The sequence below is a fragment of the Ochotona curzoniae genome, unplaced genomic scaffold, assembly GCF_017591425.1.
Source record: "Ochotona curzoniae isolate NIBS_2020 unplaced genomic scaffold, NIBS_Ocur_1.0 scaffold_1037, whole genome shotgun sequence".
Lineage (NCBI taxonomy): Eukaryota > Metazoa > Chordata > Mammalia > Lagomorpha > Ochotonidae > Ochotona > Ochotona curzoniae.
The window spans coordinates 33408385-33430814 of NW_024467083.1; the positions used below are offsets into that span (position 1 = coordinate 33408385).

The window sequence follows — 22430 nt, forward strand, 5'->3', positions numbered from 1 at the left end:
GCTTTGTCAAGGCCAGTAGTGGGAGAGGTACGGGGGAAATGACCCATGGCAGCCAGTGAGGAGAGAACAGATGTGCAAGAGCAGAGGGAAGAGAAAAACCACTGGCATGTGAAAAGAGGAGAGATGCCCTGTGGTTGCTAGAAGAGTGGCTTCAAAGACTCATTTTAAACAGTGAGAAGCACTTGAGTGGATTTCAGTGTGGACACAGAATGAGCCAAGAAAGAAGGGGAAAGTTGAAATTTATTGAAGGCTTATTTAGGAGGTAAGAGCTTTACAAACATTCATCTTCACCATGTTTTACAGATTAGGCAATTGAGGTTAAATAACTTGCCTGAGTTCATGCAGCTAGAGGGGGCAGAGAGGCTGCCCAGATGTCAGCCTCCCTAGGCCTGCCTCACCACCCTGTCCTATGGGCACACCCACCCTACCTATCTCCACAGAGGCTGGAGTGTGCCTGTTCATCCCAAAGGGCCACGCCCAGACTGCAAGGACAGGAGTTTGCATTTCCCTCCTGCAGTGCTGTAAACAAGGGCACCTGCCTCCTTTCCCACCCGCACATCCCGCAGCCCCAATCTCCACACAGCCCACCCTGGTCCCAAACCCCCAGTCCAGAGGGGCAGAGGCAAGCAGCAGGAGCCCCCAAAGGGTGCAGGAAAAGGGACCTTTTGGTGGCGGTGGTGGGGTGGTATACAGCAGATTTTTGTGCTAGCCAGTGCAAGGGGGCATGGAGGCTGCTGGTGCCTGGTGGCCCCCAGCAATCAATCACCTGGGCCTGTTTAGAGTGACAGGAAGCTCGGGTCAGAGCCCAGTCTCCCGACTGCCACCATTGAGACTCAGGCTGTGGGGGCGAGTGCCCCGCTCCAGCCTGCGGCCAGAGAGGAGGCGCCGCAGGGAGGAGCCGTAGCTGAGATCACCACAGCTGCGCAGGTGCAGGCTCTCGCGGCCTGGGCGGCCCCAGGCACTCCTGGGCACCTGCAGGGGAGCCACAGCAGAGGGCAGCAGGTGTCAGATCCCACCTGAAGTTTCCAGCTTTCCCAGAGATCTTTCAAGACTACTGGAAGGCTTACCTGCTTAGTAGGTCCATGGGCTCCAGTCCCAGTGGAGTCTGGGGCCTTTCTGGACATCTGGAGGAAACGAGTGACCAAGGCGCGGCCTGGCCAGCTGCCCTTCAGGTCCCCCAGGGAGTGGGCAGGTGCCGGACCTGAGGGCAGTGGAACTTTCTGGAAGGTGGGCACAGGGCGTCGTTTCTCAGCTGAGCGGGCACGTAGCAACTTGGGAGAAGGGCAGCGGGCAAGGCGGAAGAGGCAGGCTTCGGAGCAGAGCCCTGGAGGGAAAGAGAAAGAACAGTGGGGGGGGGGGAGAGGGGGGAAGCGGTGCAGAGCAGACAAGGCAATGCCCCCCTTCCCCCTGCCTGGTAGCCAACCCCCTCCTGACCTGTATCTGCAGAGGAAACAGAAGCAGCTTCTTCCTCAAGCACTTTGGTATAGAGGTCCCTGAAGTCAGCTGGGAAGATGACAGAGGGGGGTAAAGAACAGCAGCACTCTGGGGGCACATTGACCCATCTCGCTTTTTTCTTTTCCCTTTCTTAATTGAAAGTAATTATTTGATGGGCTGCATTGTTGCACAGTGAGTTAAGTTACCACCTACAATGCTGGCAAACCACATGGTTCAGGTTCTGCTTTAATTCCAATTCAGCTCCCTGTTCATACACCGGGAAAGCAGTGGAAGATGGTCCAAGTGCCTAGGTCCCTGCCTCCCACATAGGAGACGTGGATGGAGTTCTTGACTCCTGGCTTCCTCCTCACCCAGCCCTGGCCATTAGTCATTTGAACTAGAATCTCTCCCTGTCCCTTCCACTCTGTCTGTAGCCTTACCTTTAAAATAAATAAAAGCACATCTAACAAATAAAACAATTTTTTGGAGAGGAAGAGAAAGAGTGAGGGTATTCCCATTGGTTTATTTGACCCCAGATACCCGCAACAGCCAGAACCAGAACTCAATCCAGGTTTCCCATATAGGTAGCAGGGACCCAATTTACTTGCGCCATCACCACTGCACACACGGCAGGAAGCTACAGTCAGGAGCTAGAGCGAGCAACTGAACCCAAACCCTCTGATGTGGGAGAGTAAGCCCCACCCCTACCATCCTGCCAGAACCTGAGCCCAGGAGAGCTTTCACAGTTCCCCCGCACTCCCCAGCCTGAACGGAGCGGCCATCACTTCAGCCCGCCAAGACACAGTACAGTCTGTGGTGGGGCGTATCCCTCCCACCAGCTGGCACACACGTCATATGTCCGTGCCAGATAGCCTGCCACCTGCATGGCCTGTATCCTGACAATTTACAGGATTACTACAGAGCTCTGCTTATTGTATCTGCCTTACAGGTGAGATGCGGAGGCCTGGAGGGGGTGGATAAATTGGCCCATGCTGGGAGCTGGTTTGCAGTGAGCAGCCAAGTATGTGCTGTAGGAGTGGGTGCCTCCTTTTCTCCCTTAAGTGGACTTTAACTAGTTCCCTTGGGACTCTCCAATGAGCTCGCACTGCCTACCCATTCCTGAGTCTGAGAGGGTTTGGGTGGGAGGTGGGGCTCACCAGTGTCGCTGGAGGTGGTGATGCCCGGGTCGCTGTGGGACCGCGGTAGCAGCAGCGGTGAAGGGGGAGCCGGATGAGGTGGCCGGTGCCCCGGTGGGGTGAGGGAACCTGAGCTGTCGCTGAAGCGCCGGGTGGGAGCTCGCGTGGGGGGCACCGCCGCCGCGGCTGCTGATGCCGTCACAGCTGTTGAGGCTACTGCAGGGCGGCCACCTCCCCTGGGTGCCCGCCGCCTCAGCTCCGGGAAGCAGGGGCCCACCCAGGGAGGCCAGCCCTCCAGGCGGTGGCAGCTGCGGGCAGCTGTGGGTGCGCCCAGAGGAGGTGGGCCCTCGGGAGCAGAGCAGGAATAGGAGCGGGCGGCCCTCGGGGGCCGCCGGGGCAGGGGACTGTCCTCAAAGGGGCCCCGCAGGCCGCAGTCCAGGCTGAGACAGTAGCCGGCGCGGCTGCGCTGGATGGAGCGGAAGAGCACGTAGTCAACGGAGCGCACAGAGCCTTGCAGCTCCAGCAGGCACGAGTCCTCGGATGGGCTGGAGCCCCCGGGGAGGTCACCGATGGCAGACAGCACCAGAGAGCCGCTGTCCATGGACACTGTGGGCGGCAGGGGGCGCTCGCTAGCCAGCCCAGCCCAGGCAGCTCCTGGTCCCTACCGCACCCATTCCCTGCCACTCTGCCTGCTCTGCCTCCAGCTTCATCTCAGGTCCAGGTTTCCAGGAAGCTCCACCCCAACCCCCAAAGCTTATCTTTAAACCACCAGCTCGGCCTTGTTTCTGACCCCACCACACATCCTGTCCCCAGGCAAACGCACAGTCCCCAGCAGCTCTGCCCTGGTCCATCTTGCCCAGGCTCTGCTCACCATCTACAATGGAGGCCACTCGTTCGCAGAGGCAGGACCCATCATGCAGCTGAGGATCAAACAGTGTGGCCTGCAGAAGACACAAGGTCAAAGGTCTGGCCCCACATGCAAGCACACACACTGGCCATGGCCAGCGCCACATGCTTGGGCAGAGCATTGGAGAACCAGGATGCAGATGGGCTCTGTCTGTACACGTGGCACTGGGCTCAGGTGGGCCTTGTCGGTGCCATGTTAAAACAGAGCAGTTCCCACCCCACCTTGCCTCGGCTGGTTCCGGGTAAAGGCCAAGAGGGCTGGAAGGTCCAGTACTACAGAGATGGTGAGCAAGAGTCTCTATGATCTGTCTGGCTCTACCCACAGCTGCCCAGCTTGCACCAACAGTGCCCTCACCTGGCTGTCTCCTCGGAGCCCCATGACGGCCTCGTAGGATGGGGGACAGTCTGTAGGGTACAAGGGCACAGGACTGTCCATGGAGCCATTGTAGGTGATGCTGGTGGGAGGAAAGAAGGGTCAATAAGGACCTGGGAAAATAACTCCCTCTTCACAAAGATCCCCCTACTGATCCAGCCCCCACCCCTGCCCCTCTCCTAGGCTGCCCTAGTAGGACCTTCCCAGCTCACCTCTGTGCATCAGTTTCTGAGCTGCAGGTGTACTCCGGGGGGTAGTAGGGTGGTGGGGGCACAGGCGGTACAAACTCCTCCAAGTCCAGCATGGTGTGTAGGAGAGGGGCTGGGGGTGAGGCTGTGCAAGCCAGGGACCCCAGGGGGCCAGAGGCGGAGCGTTCTGGGGCCAGCTGCTGGGAAGCAGGCAGGTCAGCCAGACTGGCTCGCTTGAGCTCCACTGTTTGTGGCCCCAGGTTCAGTCCCATCCTTCACTCATCCTTCACCCCTGCCCTGGCCCTCCAGCTCTAGTCCCATGCCCTATTCACTCAGAGATGCTGATTGTCCCCTCCTCTGTCTGGGACCCCTTTGATTGCACCCTACCTTCCCAAGACTCTATAAAGTCCCCTCTGCTGGCTTCAGTTCTGACTGACATTAGGCGCTAAGCTTGCTCTTCCTCTTCCCTCCTTACCCTCCCTGGGATACATCCCAGTGACCAACAGAACCCCTGCCCCACCTGGGTGCTCAGGAGCCAGGCCTATGGCCAGTGCCCACTTCTGTCCACACCCCTGGCCAACCCAGACCCCTCTCTCACCGTATGTACAAGGTCTAAGGAGAAGATCTGGACACAGCAGACAATCGCAGAGAGGGTGCAGATGATGGCAGCACAGATAGTGAGCCCACAGACGCTGAACAGCAGGTTCTGGGGGTAAACAGTCCACATTCTGGGCCTCTAAGGATCCCCAGGGGGTAAGGCAAGCGGGAGGCTGGGGGAGGGAAGAAGGGAAGGTACGGCAGGTGCACACTCACCTTGAGAGCCCCTCGGGCTTCTTCACAGGTGGAGTTTGGGGCCACTTTCAGTTCCTGCCCTGAATCAGGACAGGGCCGGACCAGGGGGTCAGAGGGACAGCACACACAGACCTTCCCATCGTCCTGAGCAGGAGTGGGGCAGGGGAGGCAGCCTGAGTCAAGACAAGCCCAGGAGCCTGGCATGTCCCCCTTCCCACACTACCCCTCCCCTCAGTTCTTCCCAGCTCTCCTTCCTGGAACCTCACCTCAGTGCACTGTTGGAAGTCTCGGGCCAGCTGGGCGTTCTTACAGGAGAGAACAGAGCCCGCCATGCTGAGCATGACACAGAGCACCGAAAGCAAGGAGAAGAAGGAGATCTGGGGGAAATGGAATGCCAGCTCAGGGCTAGGGTGCTCCCAGCCCCTGCACCAGGGCCTCCCCACTCCCCCTGCAACTTCACAGATGCTTAAGGCCTTTTCGGCATCAGCTGGAGAGCCACTTTCCTGATGGCATAAACAGGCATCCCTCCAGGTGCCCCGCACCTGCTTCCCAGCGGGCACTGGGACCCTGGCACCTACCACTAGAGTAAATGGCCGCTTCCAGGACACGATGCCAACTACCCCGGAGAACGCCAGCTGGGGACAGAGTGGGCACAGGCGGCTCAGCCTGGCGGCGGAAGCACCTGAGTGAGCCCCTTGCCACAGGATGCACCCCACAGTCCCTGCAAGGTGTGAGAGGACCAAGGGGGTGGGGAGAAGCGAGGGATGTGGACTTGCAGCCCCGTGTGGAGGGGTGGGGCCCAGGGAGCCGCCCTCCCCAGTCACAGTGCACCCAACTCACCGAGAACCCAGCCCAAGACGGGCAGGACCTCTTGATGCTCTCGGTGATGGTGACGGAGGAGGCCACCATGCTGAAGGTGACCACCAGGATGCCCAGGAGCACCTGGGCCAGCCCCAGCGTGAGCAGGGCCTGCAGCCAGGGCCGCTGGAGGCCAAGGTGGGTTAGGCCCCGGGTGCTGGGCCGGCTGGTCAGTGAGCGGCTCGAGTCACTAGGCGAGGGCATCATGCCTGCCGCCCGGATGCCTGCGCCTCACTCGGCCCCACCAGGCGCTTGGGAGCATCTCAGAGGCGCCCAAGGCCGCGTCCTTTCTCCTCTCCACGCCCCTTGTTCTAGAGCCCACCCCCTGGCTGGGTCCCCTGGGGCATGGCCCAGGGACGCCAGCTGAGGGGGGGGCTAAGGGAGGGGCGTCACGGAGGGACCGCGAGGTCCTCCCTCCCCACCACGGGCACTGGACGGGCAGCGTGCCCGGGGCGGTGAGGAGGACGCGGGGGCACCGGCTCATCGCATCTCCCTAGGGAAGAGGGAAGCCGAGAAGGGCCGGTCCCAGAGTGAGCTGCAGGCAGGCGGCGATCTGGGGAGCCCAGGGAAGGGTGGGGGGTAAGGGCGAGAAGGATGCAGAGAAGTCTAGAGGAAAGGGGAAGGATCCAGTAGCGTCCGGGGTCGCCTGGTGGGGAGAGGCCGCGACGCCGTCGCCATCGCTGGGGTCGCCTGTCCCGCTCCCCTCCCCACCACGCTCCGCTCCCGGATAAGGCTGCAGCTGGTCCTTGACTGGAGGCGGGGGATGGGGATGGACGGGATGGTGAGGGGGGAGGGGAGGGGCGTGGCGGCCTGCGCGGTGCATTCTGGAAGTTGTAGTCCTGGGCTGCAGCCCTGGGGGTGGGGCGCAGCCCCTCTCTGGGGGGCGGGGGACGGACACTCCGCCAGCGCCCCCTGTCCTCTCCGCCCCGCCTAGGAGCCTAGCCGTGATTCTCAGATCCTTTCGGTACCCACTGAACCTCTGGTTCACAGGCATTAGTGGAGAGGGATGGGGAGCCTGGATGAAGTCGCCAGCGTTTCCACGCCCACGCTGGAAACAGACTTACCTCTTATGTCCCACCCGGCCCCGCCCTGCGAGTCACCAGGGCCAGCTCCATCCTCCGGATTCCACGCCGGCTCCTCCACCCTCTCCTCTCCTCATTCCCCATAAAAACTCAGGACACACTGGATGTGTTCCGGTCAGGGATTTTTGGTTTTAATTTAAATAACTGAAGCGACAGCCTTGGCACAGGGCATGGAAGCTGGGCTGGGGGTGGTAGTGTGCGAGATGGCAGCAGTGTGTCCTGAGGGGCAGGGTGAGCAGTGATCAGGTCACAGTGGGCTCCCACACCCCTGAGTCAGGTTCAGAGGTCACAGCCATGGGGTCAGGGGCACTGGGGGGAGCCATCAAGTAGTGACGCGTCTTTCCAAGTCCCAGAAACCTCAGGGGTTAGGGGAGGGAGGGCTGCAGCAACTCCCTCAAGTAGCCTGGGGAGACTAGGGTATCCCGACGGGGTGGGTCATGGCCCTCGAAAGGCATTCCCAGCGGCCCCGGCGGCTGCATTGGCAGCTGCAGTGCGCACGGCAGGGTTGGAGAAGACGCCAGCAGCAAATTCTTGCTGGGCCTTCTGGAAGCTGGCACCTGTGCGACGGTACAAGGAGTGGATCTGCAGGGAGGAGGGCAGAGTCATTGCAGAATGTTCCAGTCACAGCTGTTCCACCCCAACCCAACTCCCTCTCACTACCAATCAGCCAGCAGGCTTACTGTAGCTTTGCCTTTTCCCCTCCTAACACACACCCCCTTAGGGCCACTAGTGGAGGACCGGTCCAGTTCCTCCCAAGGTGTCTTCCTTGGGCCCCACCCGCGCAGCAGCCCCTCACCCGCTTGAGCATGACAATCCCCAGCACAGCGATGCCAGTGAACAGCAGGGCCACGAGCAGCATGAGAACGGCCACGGCTGTGTTGGTCTTCAGCACCACCAGGGCGGAGATCCAGCCACTGTGGGGACAGACCAAGGAGAGGCATGGGCAAGGAGGGGTGTGGGGTCTCGGTTTCCCACCCTCCATGTCAACCCGCAGCTTCTCCACTGGCAATGTTTGTCGCCAACACCCCTGCTTCCGAGCTCCAGTGTGGCTTCCCTCAGCCTGGCAGCATTCCATGGCCTACAAGGCTCCATTCTATCTTGGGTCTCTGCGAAGTTTTGCTCTCTTTGTTGAGCCATTAGCGCCCAGCTCTTCCAGCCCCTCCAAAGGGGGGGCTCATGCCAAACAGATCGGGCTCCCTGGGGGCCTCTCTCTCTTGCCTCCCACCGCCATCAGCCAAGCCTCCTCCACAAAGTCCCTCTTCCATGGAGCACATTCCCAAAGGTTAACAGTCCCCTCTCTTTTTAAAACAGCTTCTACTAAGGTACTCAGGGCTTGGCGGTGGTCTGGTCCAGATGGGGGGTGGGGAAGAGAGCACATGTATGCGTGTGCATGTAGTAGACTTACACACCTGAACCCCCAACCGGGGATACCAATGGCCTGGAGGACAAACAGCACATCCTGGGCGAAGAAAATGAAGAAGAAGACGAAGAAATTGAATGAGCTGTCACTCCTGTGGAAAAAAAATCAGGAGGGTGTGTCAGGGCTTGGAAGGTCAGGTGGCGGGAGGTCCCTCATCACTCTTCCTCTCCACTTCCTCAGCCCAGCCGGCCTCTAATACTCACCGGAAAGCCTTGTACATGGGGCGGTACCAGCAGACAAAGGAGCAGGGTGTGAAGAGGAGGACCCAGAGGATGGAGAGCCCGAAGCCTGAGCCATTGCTGGTCTCCACGCAGAAGCTGGCCAAGCAGGCCAGGAAGTTCAGGAGTAGAGCCAGTGTGCTGCCTGCGGGGTGTAGAGGTGTGTGTGTGTGTGTGTTTGGGGGGGGGGAGACAAAGACATACAGTGACAGCTCTGTCCTGCAGCCCTCCCCCATTGTGGTCAAGAAAGGCAACGACACTGTCTCCCCAGCAGGTAAACCTGGGTCACGTGTCATGGGATACCACCCAACTCTCTCCACCCAAGACACCCAGAGACTTCAGTGAGTTGGCATAGGCGGGCAAGGCTGAGAGCCACTGCTGGCTGGCAGCCTAAAATGGCTCTACAGAGAGGAACCCTGCAAGGTGCCCTGGGGAGAGGTGGATGGGTATGTGCTTGGGGTATAGGGGTAGAGGGCTGAGAGCAGCTTGGTAAGCCCCCTGCATTGTCCCCAGTGGAGGAGGCTGACCACTCACACATCCAGAGGTAGTACATGGTGGACACTGTCTTCTGAAACTCCTGGGGGATCTCCAGGGCAATGTCCTGGAAAAAGCAGGGCTGAACTGGGCAAAAAGAAGGCAGAGGGGGCCAATTGTTCTGGCGAGCTGCAAGGCACAAAGAGAATGGGGAGGACCGGGGCATGAGGCAGAGCCTGTGGCAGGTGTGACGCCACGCCCTCCACCCTCAGGCTCTCAGGTGGGCCATGGATAGGGTGGGCTCTGCCCAGTTAGCAGCTGTTGATGCTCCATGGCACCTATGCCCCACGCTAAGGGCAAAGGTTCTCATTGCACTGGTAAACAAACCCAGGTGCTCAGACCAAGCATCGTGTAGAAATGCCCATGGTTTCGAAGCAGTTTCTCTAACATTCAAACTCAGCAATCAAGGCTTTGCCACTTTTTTTTTTTTTAACTGTGGTTCCTAAACTGGCCACCCAGCACCTCCCAAAAATCCACGCACTCGCAGCACCACCCAGGGCTGCCTGCTGTAGCTCCCGTTCCCGCCGGTCCAACTCTTCTGCCTTCCGGTTGAGCTCCTCTTGCTTCTTCAGGAGCTCTGCTGTGGCGGCTGCGGCCGAAGCCTGCCCAGGAGGAACAGAAGCAGCTGTGAGGCCCCACGGGGTTCCCTGGGACAGGTTCCCTCCCACCAGCTCCCAGCTGCACATCCACCTAACCTGTGTGCTGTAGGAGCCATAGTTCTTGGGTTCTGAGGGGCTGAGTTTTCGTGAGGGCTGCAGGGAGGGAGCTGAGGGTGGAGGCACTGGGGCAGGGGCAGGAGACTCGTAAGCTGGTGGCTGCTGTTGGAGAGAAGACCTGGGAGTTCACCTGGGCCCTAATAATCTAGAATCCACTCAGAAACCTTTAGCTGCACCCCCACTTCCTGCTCAGGCCTGCAGAATCCCCCCCTCAGCAGCCAGCAAGATGGTTCCTGGGCTAGACACAGGTCCAGTGTCGGAGAACTCCACAATGATGAGCAGCAGGTCTTGTTCCCCACATCCCCAAATCCTAAGCAAGGACTCAAAGCGCTCAACAGTCAGTTCTTCAGAGTTGAGCCCATCCAAAGCCAGGAGCCAGGAGCTTTCTCCAAGTACCCCACAAGAGTACAGGGTCTCAAGACTTTGGGCCATCCTCTACTGCTTTCCCAGACCACAAGCAGGAAGTTGGATGGGAAGTGGAGCAGCCAGGACACAGACTGGCACCCATATAGGATCCCACTGCTTGCAGGCAGAGAATTTAGTCAATAGGGCCATTGCAGAGGACCCTGAACATTTCTATTTTTAAGCTTCCTTTTTCATACAAGAAAGGCAGATTGGCAGAGAGCAAGCCTCCATCTGGCTGTCAAATATCCCTCAGTCCTGCACCAGGAACCCAGAACTCCATCCCACATGGGTGACAGAGCCATCTCCTCTACCCCCCAGGCTGCATTAGCAGGAGGCTGGATCCCACGCAGGGCAGCCAGGGCTGGAATCGCACCAGGATAAAGGATGTGAGTGGTCCTCACTCACAGTGGCTTAGGGAGTCTGCCGCCATGCCCACTCCCTTCCCCTCTTAATTTCTTACAGCAAGCCATTCTCTATGCCAAACAAGGCGGGGTTTCCTCACAGTGTGTTCTCCAAGCCTACACTTAACCATGGCTTGTTTTCACCCTCACTCCAGCCTTGATCTTTATTTATTTAGTTTTTTTAGTTTTTTTTTTCAAAGAAGCCTTTCCAGACAGAACCCTGGTTTGGGTCCTCGGGGACTCCTCAGCGCTTGTGTTCATAGGCAGGCTCAGCATCCGGCCGCGTCAGCCTGGCTTCTCCCAGGGAGCTGGGATCCCAGAGCTTCCTCCCTTCTCGCAGGAAAGTCCCAGGTCCCCAGCCGCCGCGGGCTGGGCTTCCTGGCATGCCCTCCCCGTCCCTGCTCCCCGTGCTTGCAGGTGGCTCACCTCCCGGGTCTCGAAAGGGTTGTAGACGTCAAGGGTGGCATACTGCGGGCTGGGTCGGTGCTGGATCACGGCTGGGTCCTGGAAGGGCAGAGACCTGGAGCTCAGCGGGGCACCCCTCAGGAAATGCTTAAAAGACTGCTCCTAAATTGCCTGTGGCTGCAAATAGTGTATGCCATGCTGATGTTCCATCCGCCTGTAATCCATCAGTTGCCATAGCTCCTTTCTAGGGGCGGGGTCCGCCCCCCACCCGCGCTAGCTGGCCTAGACTCACCACCACCCCCACGTGGTGGCCCTTCCCGTATCAAACGGCACGAGTGGAAATCCAAGTGCGCCCGACCCTCCAGGATTGGAAAGTATCAACCCGACTGCCCAACGGAGGCCAGCGCCTAATCACCTGAAAGGGGTTGTCAAGCTCGCCCGACTCGGCGAACGGGTTTCCGCTGTCTCTGCTCTGAGCCATGTTTGCAACTGCGGCCTGGCCGGCCCCCCGCCTCCACGCCCCTGCCGCGGCAGTGGCGGCGGCGGCCCTCGGAGCTCCCTGCGCTCCTCTCGGGCCTGCCCGCTCCTCGCCGCACCGATTGGTGGAAGCCACCGGAAGGGTCACAAGGCTCCCTGCAGCAGCAGTGGGTTGCGCCTGCGTCCCAGCCAAAGGTAAAGCCCGGAAGTGCACCACGTGACACCGCTAGCCCAGTCCCCTTGGCCACGTACCACCCTCCCGCACGTGACTTCCCCCAACCAACGAACTACACTTCCCAGCAGGCCTCGCGCGAGAGCCCCCGTTTTCTTGGTAGTACGACGGGAATCTGCTGATCGTCTAGGAGGCCTCTCCCCAGCCAAAGCTTCTTCATTGTATTAGGGGTGTAGCCTAGGATTATGGTGGCCTCTTTTCATTATCCCAGATCTAAGACATGCCATCTTGTAAACCTGCTCCAGTCTAGCCTGTAAGAGCTGCTACCCCACCCATCACTATCCTTCCTAAATCAGCGCGGCCATATGGAAAGTAGGGGCCTGGCAATGGCCGTGGTCGATGCAAAGGGCAAGATGGACTCCCCTTTAAACCCAAGCAGTCTCTTCCCTCCCTCTCCACACACCCAAACCTCACACTCCAGGGATGGGGGTCGGATGAAGCATGTCATTTTATTTCACAAAGACTGTACAAAATTCCTTATAAAACATGGGGTAGACGCCAACGCCACCTGGCTGCCTCACTCTGTCCCCAGCCAGCTCCCCCTGGGGGGCAGGTGAGGGTGGAAGCGTGTGGATGGAATAGCATTATGTACACGGCAGGACTGCAGTGATAGGTACAAGTTCTGTCATATTTACACTATGTCACATATTCACAGGTGTATAGGGAGCCAGGAGGAAGGAGTGAACTCCGGCTCACTTCTCTTGTATAAAAAAGCACCAGTGTCCGGGACTGGACACCCTCTGCCGGCAGAGTCGCAGGGGGGCCCAGGGCCTGATTGTCACCGACTGATATCCCGACTGGAGTCCCACAACTTGGTGCTGGGTGGCTCAGCACGAAGGCGTGCGAAGAAAGGGTGCTGCAGGGCTTCCCCCAAGGTCAACCGCTTTGCAGGTTCATACTCTAGCATGCTTTCAATCAGATCGAAGAGCTGGTGGTGTTCCTCGGCCTCGGAGGTCAGGTACCGCTGGGGGAGGAGGGCAGGAGAGGTGAGGCCCCACCTCCCAATGCAGTGGCAGAGCACATCAAAGGACTCCCTTACCAAGACCGCACTACAGCCGACACTGGTCATGCCACTCAGCCTACCACCCCATGAGCAATCACTCCTTTATGTTCTCGGAGCGTCCTGCCAGGCAATCACCGTCATGCCTCTTTTTAGCTCTTGCAAGGTAGTCTACTTCCATTTGTGTCACCTAAACAATCTAGGACATTGCTCTGACCTCTGGCCATTTCTAGGTCAGGCTGGCTAACCTCCATCCAGCCACAAGACCTCAGAAAGATGTCTTCTTTCTGTTTTCCCCTCCTCCTAAACTTCTCACGCAGGAGGTGACCTCTGGGAGCCCTGCTCACCCGCAGTGGTTTGCAGTTCTCCCGCACGTAGCGCCCAGCTGAGGTGTTCTCATCCCAATCCAGGCGACCCCGGTAGAAATACTTCTGCTTCCTAGAGGGCAGATGGAGGGCGAGGGGTCAGCAGGTTCCCCCGGTGCAGGACACTTCCCTGCCAGAAAGTGACCGGCCACTGCAAATCAGTGCTGTGGGGGGAGGGGCAAAGGGCACGGCCCTGCCCTCTTGTGGCCCATCACCTTGTCTTTCGGATCATTCGAGAAGGAACAGGTCCCAGGATCCTCTCCATCATGGCTAGATGTTCTCTGTTGTCATGAGTCTGCAAGACAGAATTGTGCATGGGAGCCCGAGTGGGTGGGGAGCATGGCCAGATACACAATCTGTAGGCCCTCAGCCAACAAGCAAGCAGGTGGCAGGATCTGGTTGGCCAAGTCGGGGAGCCCACAACTCACCTGGAAGAGGGTGAAGCCCACATAGTACTCAAAGATGATGCAGCCGATGCTCCACACATCACAAGGCTGTGACCAGCCCAACTCTGGGGGCAAACACACAGGAGGACAGAGTGTCAGAGAGCCTGGGGGAACTCTTCCCTTGCCAGCCTGGTGCCTCAGGCACTTGGGCAGCCTTGCCGGTCCTTACCAAGGATGACCTCTGGGGCCCGGTAATGGCGCGTGGAGACAATAGTGCTGTGGTGCTCGTGGTCAAAGGTGGCGCTTCCGAAGTCCACTACCCGCACAGCTGTGCTCTTGACACTGCGCTCGTCCCGCTTCTGGGAGCCAAGCAGGAGCACAGTGAGCCCTTGGGCCCCAGACCCAGATCCTGCCGCTGGCCTGCAATGCATTCCTGAGCCCTACAGGCAGCGCCCTGCACCTCGGGCTTACTCTCTCGGTCCCCCAGGCCCCATAAACTATGTTTGGGGAGCCAGGGAGGATGAGGAAGCAATCATCCTGTGTTAGGGGGCTAGTCTGCAGCTGTGTGAGGACTACACCCAGGTGCAAAGGGTACAGTTCTCCTGAAAGTAACAGGCAGCAGAGGGGCCTGGGGAGGAGGAGAGGTCTCCATCACCTCCAGGTAGTCAAGGAATGCACACAGTCTACCTTACTTACCTTCTCTAGGTTGTAGGTGAGCTCGTAGTCTGAATTCACAAAGAGGATATTTTCAGGCTTGAGGTCCGTATGTGTCAGCTTGTTATCATGAAGGACTGTAGGGGAGAAGGCCGGCTCAGGCTTGGCCCAGGCAGCCAGTCAACTGGTGCCAGCCAAGCCCAGCAAGGCCATCTAGAGCCAAGCTGGAAAGGAGGCAGGCACAGACTCACCAGCACCAACCTGTGCACTACATCTAAGTGAAATGCCTGGTCTACACAGCTCTGCTCTGAGATACCCATGTGTTTCCCCTGATGATGAGAGACACTTTGTTACAGTTACAGCTGTGCACTAACAATGTTTATCTCATATCCTGCCAGCTCTAGTCGGTGAAACTATATCATGAGAACTCAAGAGACACTATAAACAGGAGAGCTTGGCTGGAATCCAGGCTCAGCTCCCATCACAGCTTTCTGCTAATGCACACCCTGGGAGGTGGCAGGTGATGGCTCACGTAGGTAGGTCCCTGTCTTCCACAAGTGAGACCCACAGAGTTGGGGTTCCCAGTGTTGGCCTGGCCCAGCCCTGTTGTCCCCAGCAGCCAAGTGTCAGCTTGTGGATGGGAGCTCTCACTCTGTCTCCATCTTGCAAATTAGAGACAGAGGTTAGACTACGTACTTGCCTAGATTCTCCACCTGTTTCCTCAGCTCAACTATTCCGTGTGCCCATCTGCTCTGCTGTGAAGGGAGAGCATTTCAACTAAGACGGGTCAGTGCAGACCATCAGCCCGAGCAGTGGTTTGCTGCTGCCTTGTGTTTGCTGTCCACCATGGTCCCATGAAAGGGAGAGAGGGATTGTGCAGCTCCCACCAGGCTGTGTGTGACGGTGAGGACAGGGAGGCGAGGCAGCAGAAGAGATGCCAAGATGAGAAAGAGTAAGGGCCCTGCAGGGGGGAGGGGCTGCCCCACGTCCACCTCAGCACCCCCACTCACACTTGACGGCCTGGCACAGCTGGAAGGCCATGTGGCGCACTTGGTGGATGGGGTAGGGCAGGTAGTTGTTGTCTTTGAGGAAATCGAAGGTGCTAAGGCCCAGAAGCTCAAAGGAGATACACATGTGGCCATGGTAGTCAAACCAGTCAAACATCTGGACACAGAGGCTGGGAAGAGAGATGGGGAAGGAGGGCGTCGGATGAGCTCCCTTCTGTCCACAATCCTCCAAAGGGAGGGGCTCTGTAGCTGCAGATTTCCCATCCTGGGATGAAAAGAGGATGGCTGGAAATACCAACTCAGCTCTGCTCTCTGGTGGCCTTCCTGACACACCCAGGTGGAAAGACGGTGTCTGCCCTGCCTCTAGCTCCAATCCTTCAAAACCTTCATGCCCAGAAGTGGGTAGACGCTGAGTCATCAGCCTGTCACTCCTAAACCCCAAAGCCAGCCCCAGCTCCTAAACTGCCCTCGCCACCAGCCGTGACCTAGCTCACGCTCACACCTCTTGCCCTCTTGCATCTTCACTTACTACTCTCATTCTATTTTTGGCCTGAGAATAAATGGGAACAAAGTATCACTATGGAAACATCTGTGAGTTGATCAGTACAGTTCCAGAAGAAAACCCACAAAGTATGTTTGGGTGAAAATGTGAACCTTTAGTCCCAGGGCCATTGCCAGGGGGATCGCTGCAGAGCTGATCCAGGGCTGGCAACACTGCACCTCGGGGCCAGCAGGCCTACCCTGATGTTCTACTCTAAGATGATGAAGCAGAGATGAATGGATAACAAGGTCCAGGACCTCCCTGCCTAGCCCAGGTCTGGGGGATCTTTCCTGTGTGATGAAGGAGCCCAGCAGCTGCCCCGCCAACTCCTTGGCTTGCTTACTTCTTGTTGTCAGGGTCTTTCTCATTAATTTTCTCTAACACATTGATTTCAAGTCGAGCTGCTTCCTTGTACTTCTCCACGTTCTTAATGATCTTCAAGGCGACACGAGCCCCGCCCCTGCAAGTTGGAAGGACAGTGTTTGCAAGAACATCTCGGACCAGTGCTGGGAGCCTGTAGTCAGGAATCCTGCCTTTAAGTAGTCAGCAGAGGCAGCCCCGGAGCTCCCACCATTTCTCTGCCTAGCAGCTGTGAAGCAGGGGGCCACAATTAGTTACCTGCGATGGTCAACACACTGCACAACTCGGCCGAAGGTCCCCTCTCCTAAGGTACTCACGATTTCATCTGCAATGAAAGACAATGGGGGCGGGGAGAGGGAGGGAAGAGAAGGCGGGCCATGAGCTGACCTGGAAACAGAAAGGCATGGCCACCTGGGGCAAGGAGATGAAGGAAGGGGAACAGATACAGATAATCATGGGGGGAGAACTCCCTGCCTGATTCCCCACCACCTTTAACCCAGGGGCCATGAGAGCTGGGAGTGCACCCAGAGGTCAAGTCTCAACAGCAACTCAAACCACCCAGACAGACAACACCACTGAGAAAAGGCGAGAGAGGCTGCGACTTGGGTTGGCCTTGGGACATTAGCATGGCTATGGGACCGTTACAGGCTATAGGATTGTTACGATTTGGCTTGTACATCGCTCTTGTAGCCAGTCCCCGACGTGGTAGATGAGGTGGCCCTCAGCGTCGTCCTCTACACTCTTGGCTCTCCGGCTGCTGTGCTGCTGGCGGGGGGCGGGGGGGATCGGAGCAAGCCAGATGTCGGAGCGGGGGCCGGAGGGAGGCGGGGTGGGTGGTGGAGGGGTCACCGGTCACAGGCGCCCAGCCATGGGGGACAGACGATGATGGGGGACAGTGGAAGGGAATACGTCAGGATGCAGTAAGGCGGATCGGTGTGAGAAGAGAGAGCGACGCACAATCCCAAGTCCCCAAACCCAAAATGGGCACAGGAGATGCACGGGCAGAACAGAGAAGTGGTGTCGTTGCCAATGTCACCCATGACCCCATGCTCTACAAGATGCCTTTTTTTTTCAGACAGGCACACTTCTCCCCTTGCCCCCACCCAAGCCTGTCTGCCCGGGGAAGGGTCACAGAGCCCAGGGCTTGGGGGAGACAGACACTTCCTGGTCCGCCTTCAAACACTGGAGGCCTGTGGGGTGGAGGAGCTGCCCTAGACACAGCAGGGACAGTGCTGGGCATCTGATGGGGGCTCCATGTCTTGCCTCCAAGCACACTGCTCACTTATCAGGGTCCCTGAGGGCCTGCAGAGCAGGAAAGGCAGGGGCTGTGGCTGGGACTCACCGAAGACGAGCGGCTGAAGGTCCGGCTGCGCCGCCGCCTCCTCCTGTGCTTTCTCCGGTAGCTGCTGTCCTCCCGGTGGTACTCATAGGAATGGCGGCAGCCTGCATCATAGCACGCCTCGGCCCGCTCCCGGCTGTAGTCATTGCGCCTGTAGCTGCCACAGTAGCGCCGGTCATACATCCTCCGGTCAGAGGAACGGTCGTCATAGCTGCTGTGGGATGACAAACACCCATTAGGTGCACTGGTTCCAGACACGGTCCCTGCTACAAGGCAGAGGGCCGTCCCCACAGCGGCACGTCACCAAGACCTCTTCCTTTAAAAAAAAAAAAAGAAAGAAAAAAGACTTTATTTAGCTATCTGAAATGCAGAATATTAGATTACAAGTATATATAGAGATCTTGTCCAACTGCTAGTTCATGTCCCAAAGGGCCACAGTGGAGGCAGGCCAGACCCAAACCCAGAACTCCAGCTGGGTCTTCTAACATGGGTGACAGAGGTCTAAGTGGTTGGGTTATCTTTGGCTGCTCCCCCAGGTACATTAGCAGGAAGTTGGATCAGAAGCAGAGCAACTAGCACTGAAACTGGTGTTCTGATTTGGAATACTGGCACCCTAAGCCAACTAAGACCTCTTTAACAGGCGCCTGCAGATTCACTCCAATAGTTTTCCTCTCTATCAGTGACACAATGGGAGCAGACGCACTACTTTCTCTTTGTTAGACTCCCATTCTCTGTCTGGTTCACTCCTATATGGCTACAATAGCCAGGACCTGGCCAGGCCCAAGTCAGGAGCCTCATCCAAGTCTCCCATACAGGTAGCTGGGACCCAAATGCTTGGCCCATCTTCTGCTGCTTTCCCAGGCACACCACCAAGGAGCTGGATCGGAAGTAGAGCAAACTGGAACCCACATGGGAAAGCCAGAGTTGCAGGTGGCAGCTTAACTCAGTGGAGCCACAATGCCGACTCCCCCCACTTCTTTCCTCAGAGTTCCTGACTAAAATCCAGCCTTGTTCCAAATTATTTCTCCCATTCAACAGGCCACTACATCATTAAAACCAGACAGATCAGAGTGGCCACACAGCATGGAGATTGAGACATCACTAGGGACACCTGCATTTCATACCAGTCATCACTTGGCTCTGCTCCTGACATCTTAGAAGGCAGCAGGGGATGGCTACCCACATGGGAGACAGAGTTCCTGGCCTAGTCCTAGCTATTGTGGGTCTCTGCAGAGGGAATCAGCAAATGGCAGATTTCTTTCTCTCTCAAATAAATAATTAAGCAATAACAACCAACACATAACTCTAATACAGTCTTTGACTCTAGTAGCTCATTAACTATCCCATTAACTAGTCACTTGCACATCCCCCTTCTCTCTGAAAATCCAGCTATTTGTTTTTTATTGGAAAGTTAGATTTACAGAGAGGAAACAGAGACAAAGATCTTCCACCCACTGGTTCACTCCCCAAGTGGCTGCAACAGCCAGAGCTGAGCTGACAGGAAGTCAGAGCCAGGAGCTTCTTCCGGATCTCCCATGTGAGTGCAGGGTCCTAAGACTTTGGGACCTTAAGCTAGCTCCACTGTTTTCCCAGGACACAAGCAGAGAGCTGGATGGGAAGTGGAGCAGCCGGGATATGAACCAGTGCCCACAGATCTATCTACTTGCCCTTCAGACAAGCTTCAATGACACTTGGGCTTTCCACGCACTAGCCATCCTGCCCCCAAGCTAAGCAGACCTGCTGGACATACTCTCAGCCCTCCTGCTGAATACTTCCATCTGCAATACCATGTTAGCGCCACCTTAGCATGTGCAGTCTGTCTCTTCCTGAGGCCTCACCTTCGGGAACGAACATGGTAACTGTCCTCCCGCCGGCGCCGCCTGGTCCGGTCACTGCTACTTGACCAGGAGCGACTTCTTCGGCGCTTATGCTTCCGGCTCCGATAGTGTTCGTGGTAGCTGCCTCGGCTGCCCCGCTCTGAGGAATGGTACCTTCGGGGATGAGGCATCTGGAAAGAAGGTAGAGAGGAAAACGGTAGGGAGAGCTGACTTGCCTAAGCTCTCCCCAAACACCAGCTGCTCCAGATGCTAAGTTGCACACGATGGGCATCACGCGCCAACCTCCTCAGGCCCTATGCGCTGACCACTCCTCCTTTTTGGAACAAACAGTTCCTTACTAACCATGGTGGGAAACGCTAACAGCACGACCCAGACTATCCCTCTATAATCTGCCTCCCCCCAACACACTCATTAGACCACTCCTTGTCCTGGACCACAGCGCTATCAAGACCCTCAGGGTCTAGGCCAATGTGACTGAGGGAGACTGCTTTAGCTTACCCCTGGCCAGGGTCTCTCAGGTGTGGACCTGAGTAATGCACAATCCTGCCCAAGCCAACAGCACAAAGCATTAGTTTGCAGAGTTGTAGTGTTTCAGTCACTAAGAGGACCCTTTCTGTCCCCAGGCAGACCTGGACCTTCAGCATCCCAAGTGCACAGGTGCAGTTGCCAGGGTTTCCACACACAGCAGGTTCCAGGGGTCTGACCCCTTAAACTGCCTTAATCACCTCTCCTGTGCCTGGCCAAATCCTGACAGGCTGAATACAGAAAGTGCCAACCTAGAGCTGACCTTTCACCTCTTGGGCTTATGAAGTACAGAATAACTTTTCCAGTTAACATCAGCAGAATCTGGAGAAAAGTGGCTACCTTTTCATATGATGGGAACTGGAATGATATGGCTCAAGAATGCTTTATTTCCTTCAAAGGGGGGAAAGGTCCAGGAAGGAGAGAACAGGCCACTCAGGACACAAGTGGGTTTTTTTTTTTTGGCGGGGGGGGGGGGGGTAGGAGAGAGAACAGCACAGACTACAGGATGTGCAAAACGTTTAAGGATCCCATAGCTCCTCTCCACTTCCCCTAACTGAGGACGGTGATATTTGATGCATTTCGGCCCTTACCGGCTGGCAGCAAACCAAGAAGCAAGCAAAAGGTTCTACCTCTATCAGCACGGCCACATAAATGCCATCTCACCCCATCCGCGCCATCACCCGGGTGCCTCTTCCCCCCACCACCCGGCCCCAGGCATCGCAGCTGCCCTTCCTCACAACACCCACATCTCCCTCCTGTAGTTCAACAACTCCTGCACGCTCGAGGGCCATGGGGGTTGCCTGTCCCTTGAGCAGCTGTGTGGACTCCCCGAGGCCCACTTGGACATTCTGCAATCACTCGGCCTCCTTCCCCTAGCACCGCTTCGTCTACTTCTCCCTCCAAGTTTCCTCTGGGTGCTCCCGCAGACCACCTCGGGCGGCCTGACCCCCTTCCTCCCCATCTCCCCTAACCGGGCCGCTCCGCTCGTCCCCACCCTCCTCCTCTTCCCCATCTGCGTCCCCGCCGGCCCTTGCTCCCCAACCCAGTCCTCTCCGCGCTAGCCCGCCGTCGCCATGTTTCCGCGAGGCCCCGCGGCCCGCCCAGCCCGGGCGCTCACCGTTCTGGCAGCGAGGCCCGTGCGCTTGTCCCACAGGAAGTCCGTGATGGCGGCGGCACTGCGGCCGGAGTCCCGGCACCCCCGCGGCGACGAAGTGCGGCTCCACCCCCCCGACCCGAGCCCCCGGGACCTCCCGCCCGTTCCCAGGCTCCGCTCCAGTCCCGCCCGCCCCGGCTCCGTCCCCGCCTCCAGGATCCGCTCTGGCGCCGCTCGCACCGCCCCCGCCCGGGGCCCGATCCCAGCTCGGTCTCCGGCTCTGGCCTCTCTCCGCTCCGCCGCCGCCGCTGTGAGCGAGCACGTACGCACGCACGTACGTTCAGCGTCACTTCCCATCTACCCCTCAGACTCCGCCCCCCAGCGCGGCGCGCCACCACGTGCTCACCGGGGACCGGGAAGGGACTCGGGGCGGAAGTTCATGGGGGCGGGGCGGGGCGGCTGAAGCGCGCCAGATGCCTCCCCTCCCGTCACTCCGCTGATTATGGACGTGGCTGGTGGCTCACTTAGGTTTGGAATTTAGCAGAAAGGCTTCTCCTTGACAAGGTGTCGGTTCTCCACGGACGCTCCGAGTCCCACGAGGCTTGCTGAGATCTGTCTAGGAGTCCTTGAAATGCATCTGCATTTAAAACAATGAATCTACAAAGCTTTAGCTGAAAGAGGCTTTTGTCCTGAACAAAAGTTAGGCGCCTCTTAGGGCGGGGATTACAGAGGGCTGAGCCATGGAGAAATGGGTGTAGAAAAAAGAGGAACCTTCTGAGAACTGTATTTCCCGTGCCTTAAATAGGAGAATTGGAAGTTGACGGGATTTTTAAAAAGAACGGTGCCGGAGTCCAGCTCCAGCTGAGTTCAGAACTCGCGAAGGGTGCGTGGATGAGGCGCAAAGAAAGAAAGAGACGGACCACTAGGAACTCTTGACCATCGTGGACGACGCACAAAAGCTGTCAGCTTTATTTATACAAAATCAGTCAAACTCTGGCTCAGGCTTTTTTTTAAAAGATTTATTTTTATTATTTTTTCATTGGAAAGGCAAATATACAGAGAGGAGAGACAGAGAGGAAGATCTTCCGTCCGATGATTCACTCCCCAAGTGAGCGCAACGGGTCGATACTATGCCGATCCGAAGCCAGGAGCCTCTTCCGGGTCTCCCACGCGGGTGCAGGTTCCCAAAGCTTTGGGCCGTCCTCGACTGCTTTCCCAGGCCACAGGCAGGGAGCTGGAAGGGAAGCGGGGCTGCCGGGATTAGAACCAGTGCCCAAATGGGATCCCTGGGCGTGCAAGGCGAGGACCTTTAACCACTTGCGCCACTGCGCCGGGCCCTGGTTCAGGCTTTTTATGTCACCCTCAAGCGGGGGTTTCTAAAGATAACTCTGCCATTAGTTTCACCTAAGGCTAGGTTGCTATTCACCTGGCACCTGGCTAGGAAAAGGTTTTCAATAGATGATGCATATCAGTTAGTAGCACATTCCTACCACAATTACTTTACAGCTTGGTCTTGAGACAGTCAAGGAAGGAAGGGGCCTAAAAGATCAAAGAAAGAGGGAAAGAATAGATTCCCACTACACCTGAAGACAGAACGCCCTTGATTAGCACAGGATCAAAAGGGGGGGGTTAGCACCCTTGATTAACATATTGCCACAGGATGCAGCCCTAACAGCAATAACAGCTCTTTGGCTAAAAACGGCAACAGCAACATTAGCTTCTAAGCTCCTATTGATCTTTAACAG

The 22430-nt window shown here is 57.4% G+C and overlaps 3 protein-coding genes across 11 annotated transcripts; all 3 read right to left on the reverse strand.

Annotated features, from left to right (window-relative positions):
* Positions 1-222: 222 nt before the first annotated feature.
* FAM189B (family with sequence similarity 189 member B) lies at positions 223-6308 on the reverse strand. Of its 4 annotated transcripts, none has more exons than XM_040998765.1 (12): positions 5670-5993; positions 5408-5464; positions 5096-5206; positions 4851-4973; positions 4636-4743; positions 4062-4234; positions 3832-3931; positions 3442-3511; positions 2592-3176; positions 1435-1503; positions 1068-1324; positions 223-972 (listed from the first exon to the last, which is right to left on the reverse strand). In XM_040998765.1, the coding sequence occupies exons 1-12, from the start codon at positions 5892-5894 to the stop codon at positions 799-801; spliced, it is 2052 nt and encodes a 683-aa protein (XP_040854699.1). In that variant the 5' UTR covers positions 5895-5993; the 3' UTR covers positions 223-798. The 4 variants fall into 4 exon arrangements, with proteins under 4 accessions (XP_040854699.1, XP_040854701.1, XP_040854702.1 ...); XM_040998767.1 differs by having other exon boundaries at positions 4062-4237; XM_040998768.1 differs by lacking the exon at positions 5408-5464 and having other exon boundaries at positions 4062-4237.
* Positions 6309-6885: 577 nt separating this feature from the next.
* SCAMP3 (secretory carrier membrane protein 3) lies at positions 6886-11461 on the reverse strand. Of its 2 annotated transcripts, XM_040998472.1 has the most exons (9): positions 11284-11461; positions 10890-10967; positions 9637-9759; positions 9423-9543; positions 8942-9070; positions 8393-8552; positions 8179-8280; positions 7566-7683; positions 6886-7351 (listed from the first exon to the last, which is right to left on the reverse strand). In XM_040998472.1, the coding sequence occupies exons 1-9, from the start codon at positions 11347-11349 to the stop codon at positions 7205-7207; spliced, it is 1044 nt and encodes a 347-aa protein (XP_040854406.1). In that variant the 5' UTR covers positions 11350-11461; the 3' UTR covers positions 6886-7204. The 2 variants fall into 2 exon arrangements, with proteins under 2 accessions (XP_040854406.1, XP_040854407.1); XM_040998473.1 differs by lacking the exon at positions 10890-10967.
* A 546-nt stretch (positions 11462-12007) lies between these two features.
* On the reverse strand, positions 12008-21015 carry CLK2 (CDC like kinase 2). Of its 5 annotated transcripts, none has more exons than XM_040998470.1 (13): positions 20710-21015; positions 19068-19237; positions 17233-17440; positions 16568-16652; positions 16149-16215; positions 15874-15990; positions 14993-15159; positions 14025-14119; positions 13558-13687; positions 13371-13453; positions 13158-13237; positions 12925-13015; positions 12008-12541 (listed from the first exon to the last, which is right to left on the reverse strand). In XM_040998470.1, the coding sequence occupies exons 2-13, from the start codon at positions 19235-19237 to the stop codon at positions 12356-12358; spliced, it is 1479 nt and encodes a 492-aa protein (XP_040854404.1). In that variant the 5' UTR covers positions 20710-21015; the 3' UTR covers positions 12008-12355. The 5 variants fall into 5 exon arrangements, with proteins under 5 accessions (XP_040854404.1, XP_040854402.1, XP_040854401.1 ...); XM_040998468.1 differs by having other exon boundaries at positions 17233-17443; XM_040998467.1 differs by having other exon boundaries at positions 16568-16655; positions 17233-17443.
* Positions 21016-22430: the final 1415 nt, after the last annotated feature.

Bases quoted from the DNA above. Each gene is read 5' to 3' on its own strand.
- FAM189B (XM_040998767.1), bottom strand. From the start codon at position 5,894: ATGATGCCCTCGCCTAGTGACTCGAGCCGCTCACTGACCAGCCGGCCC. The intron at 5,207-5,407 runs GTAGGTGCCAGG...CATTTCCCCCAG, and splicing joins AGCGGCCATTTACTCTAGTG to ATCTCCTTCTTCTCCTTGCT. The intron at 1,504-2,591 runs GTGAGCCCCACC...TCATCTTCCCAG, and splicing joins CACCACCTCCAGCGACACTG to CTGACTTCAGGGACCTCTAT.
- SCAMP3 (XM_040998472.1), bottom strand. From the start codon at position 11,349: ATGGCTCAGAGCAGAGACAGCGGAAACCCGTTCGCCGAGTCGGGCGAG. The intron at 9,760-10,889 runs GTGAGCCACCTG...TCTCTCCAACAG, and splicing joins ACCCTTTCGAGACCCGGGAG to CAGCCACCAGCTTACGAGTC. The intron at 8,281-8,392 runs GTGAGTATTAGA...TTTTTTCCACAG, and splicing joins CCCATGTACAAGGCTTTCCG to GAGTGACAGCTCATTCAATT.
- CLK2 (XM_040998467.1), bottom strand. From the start codon at position 19,237: ATGCCTCATCCCCGAAGGTACCATTCCTCAGAGCGGGGCAGCCGAGGC. The intron at 14,120-14,992 runs GTGAGTGGGGGT...TCTCCCCTACAG, and splicing joins GCTGTGCCAGGCCGTCAAGT to TCCTTCATGATAACAAGCTG. The intron at 13,238-13,370 runs GTGAGTTGTGGG...TCTGTCTTGCAG, and splicing joins TGGGCTTCACCCTCTTCCAG to ACTCATGACAACAGAGAACA.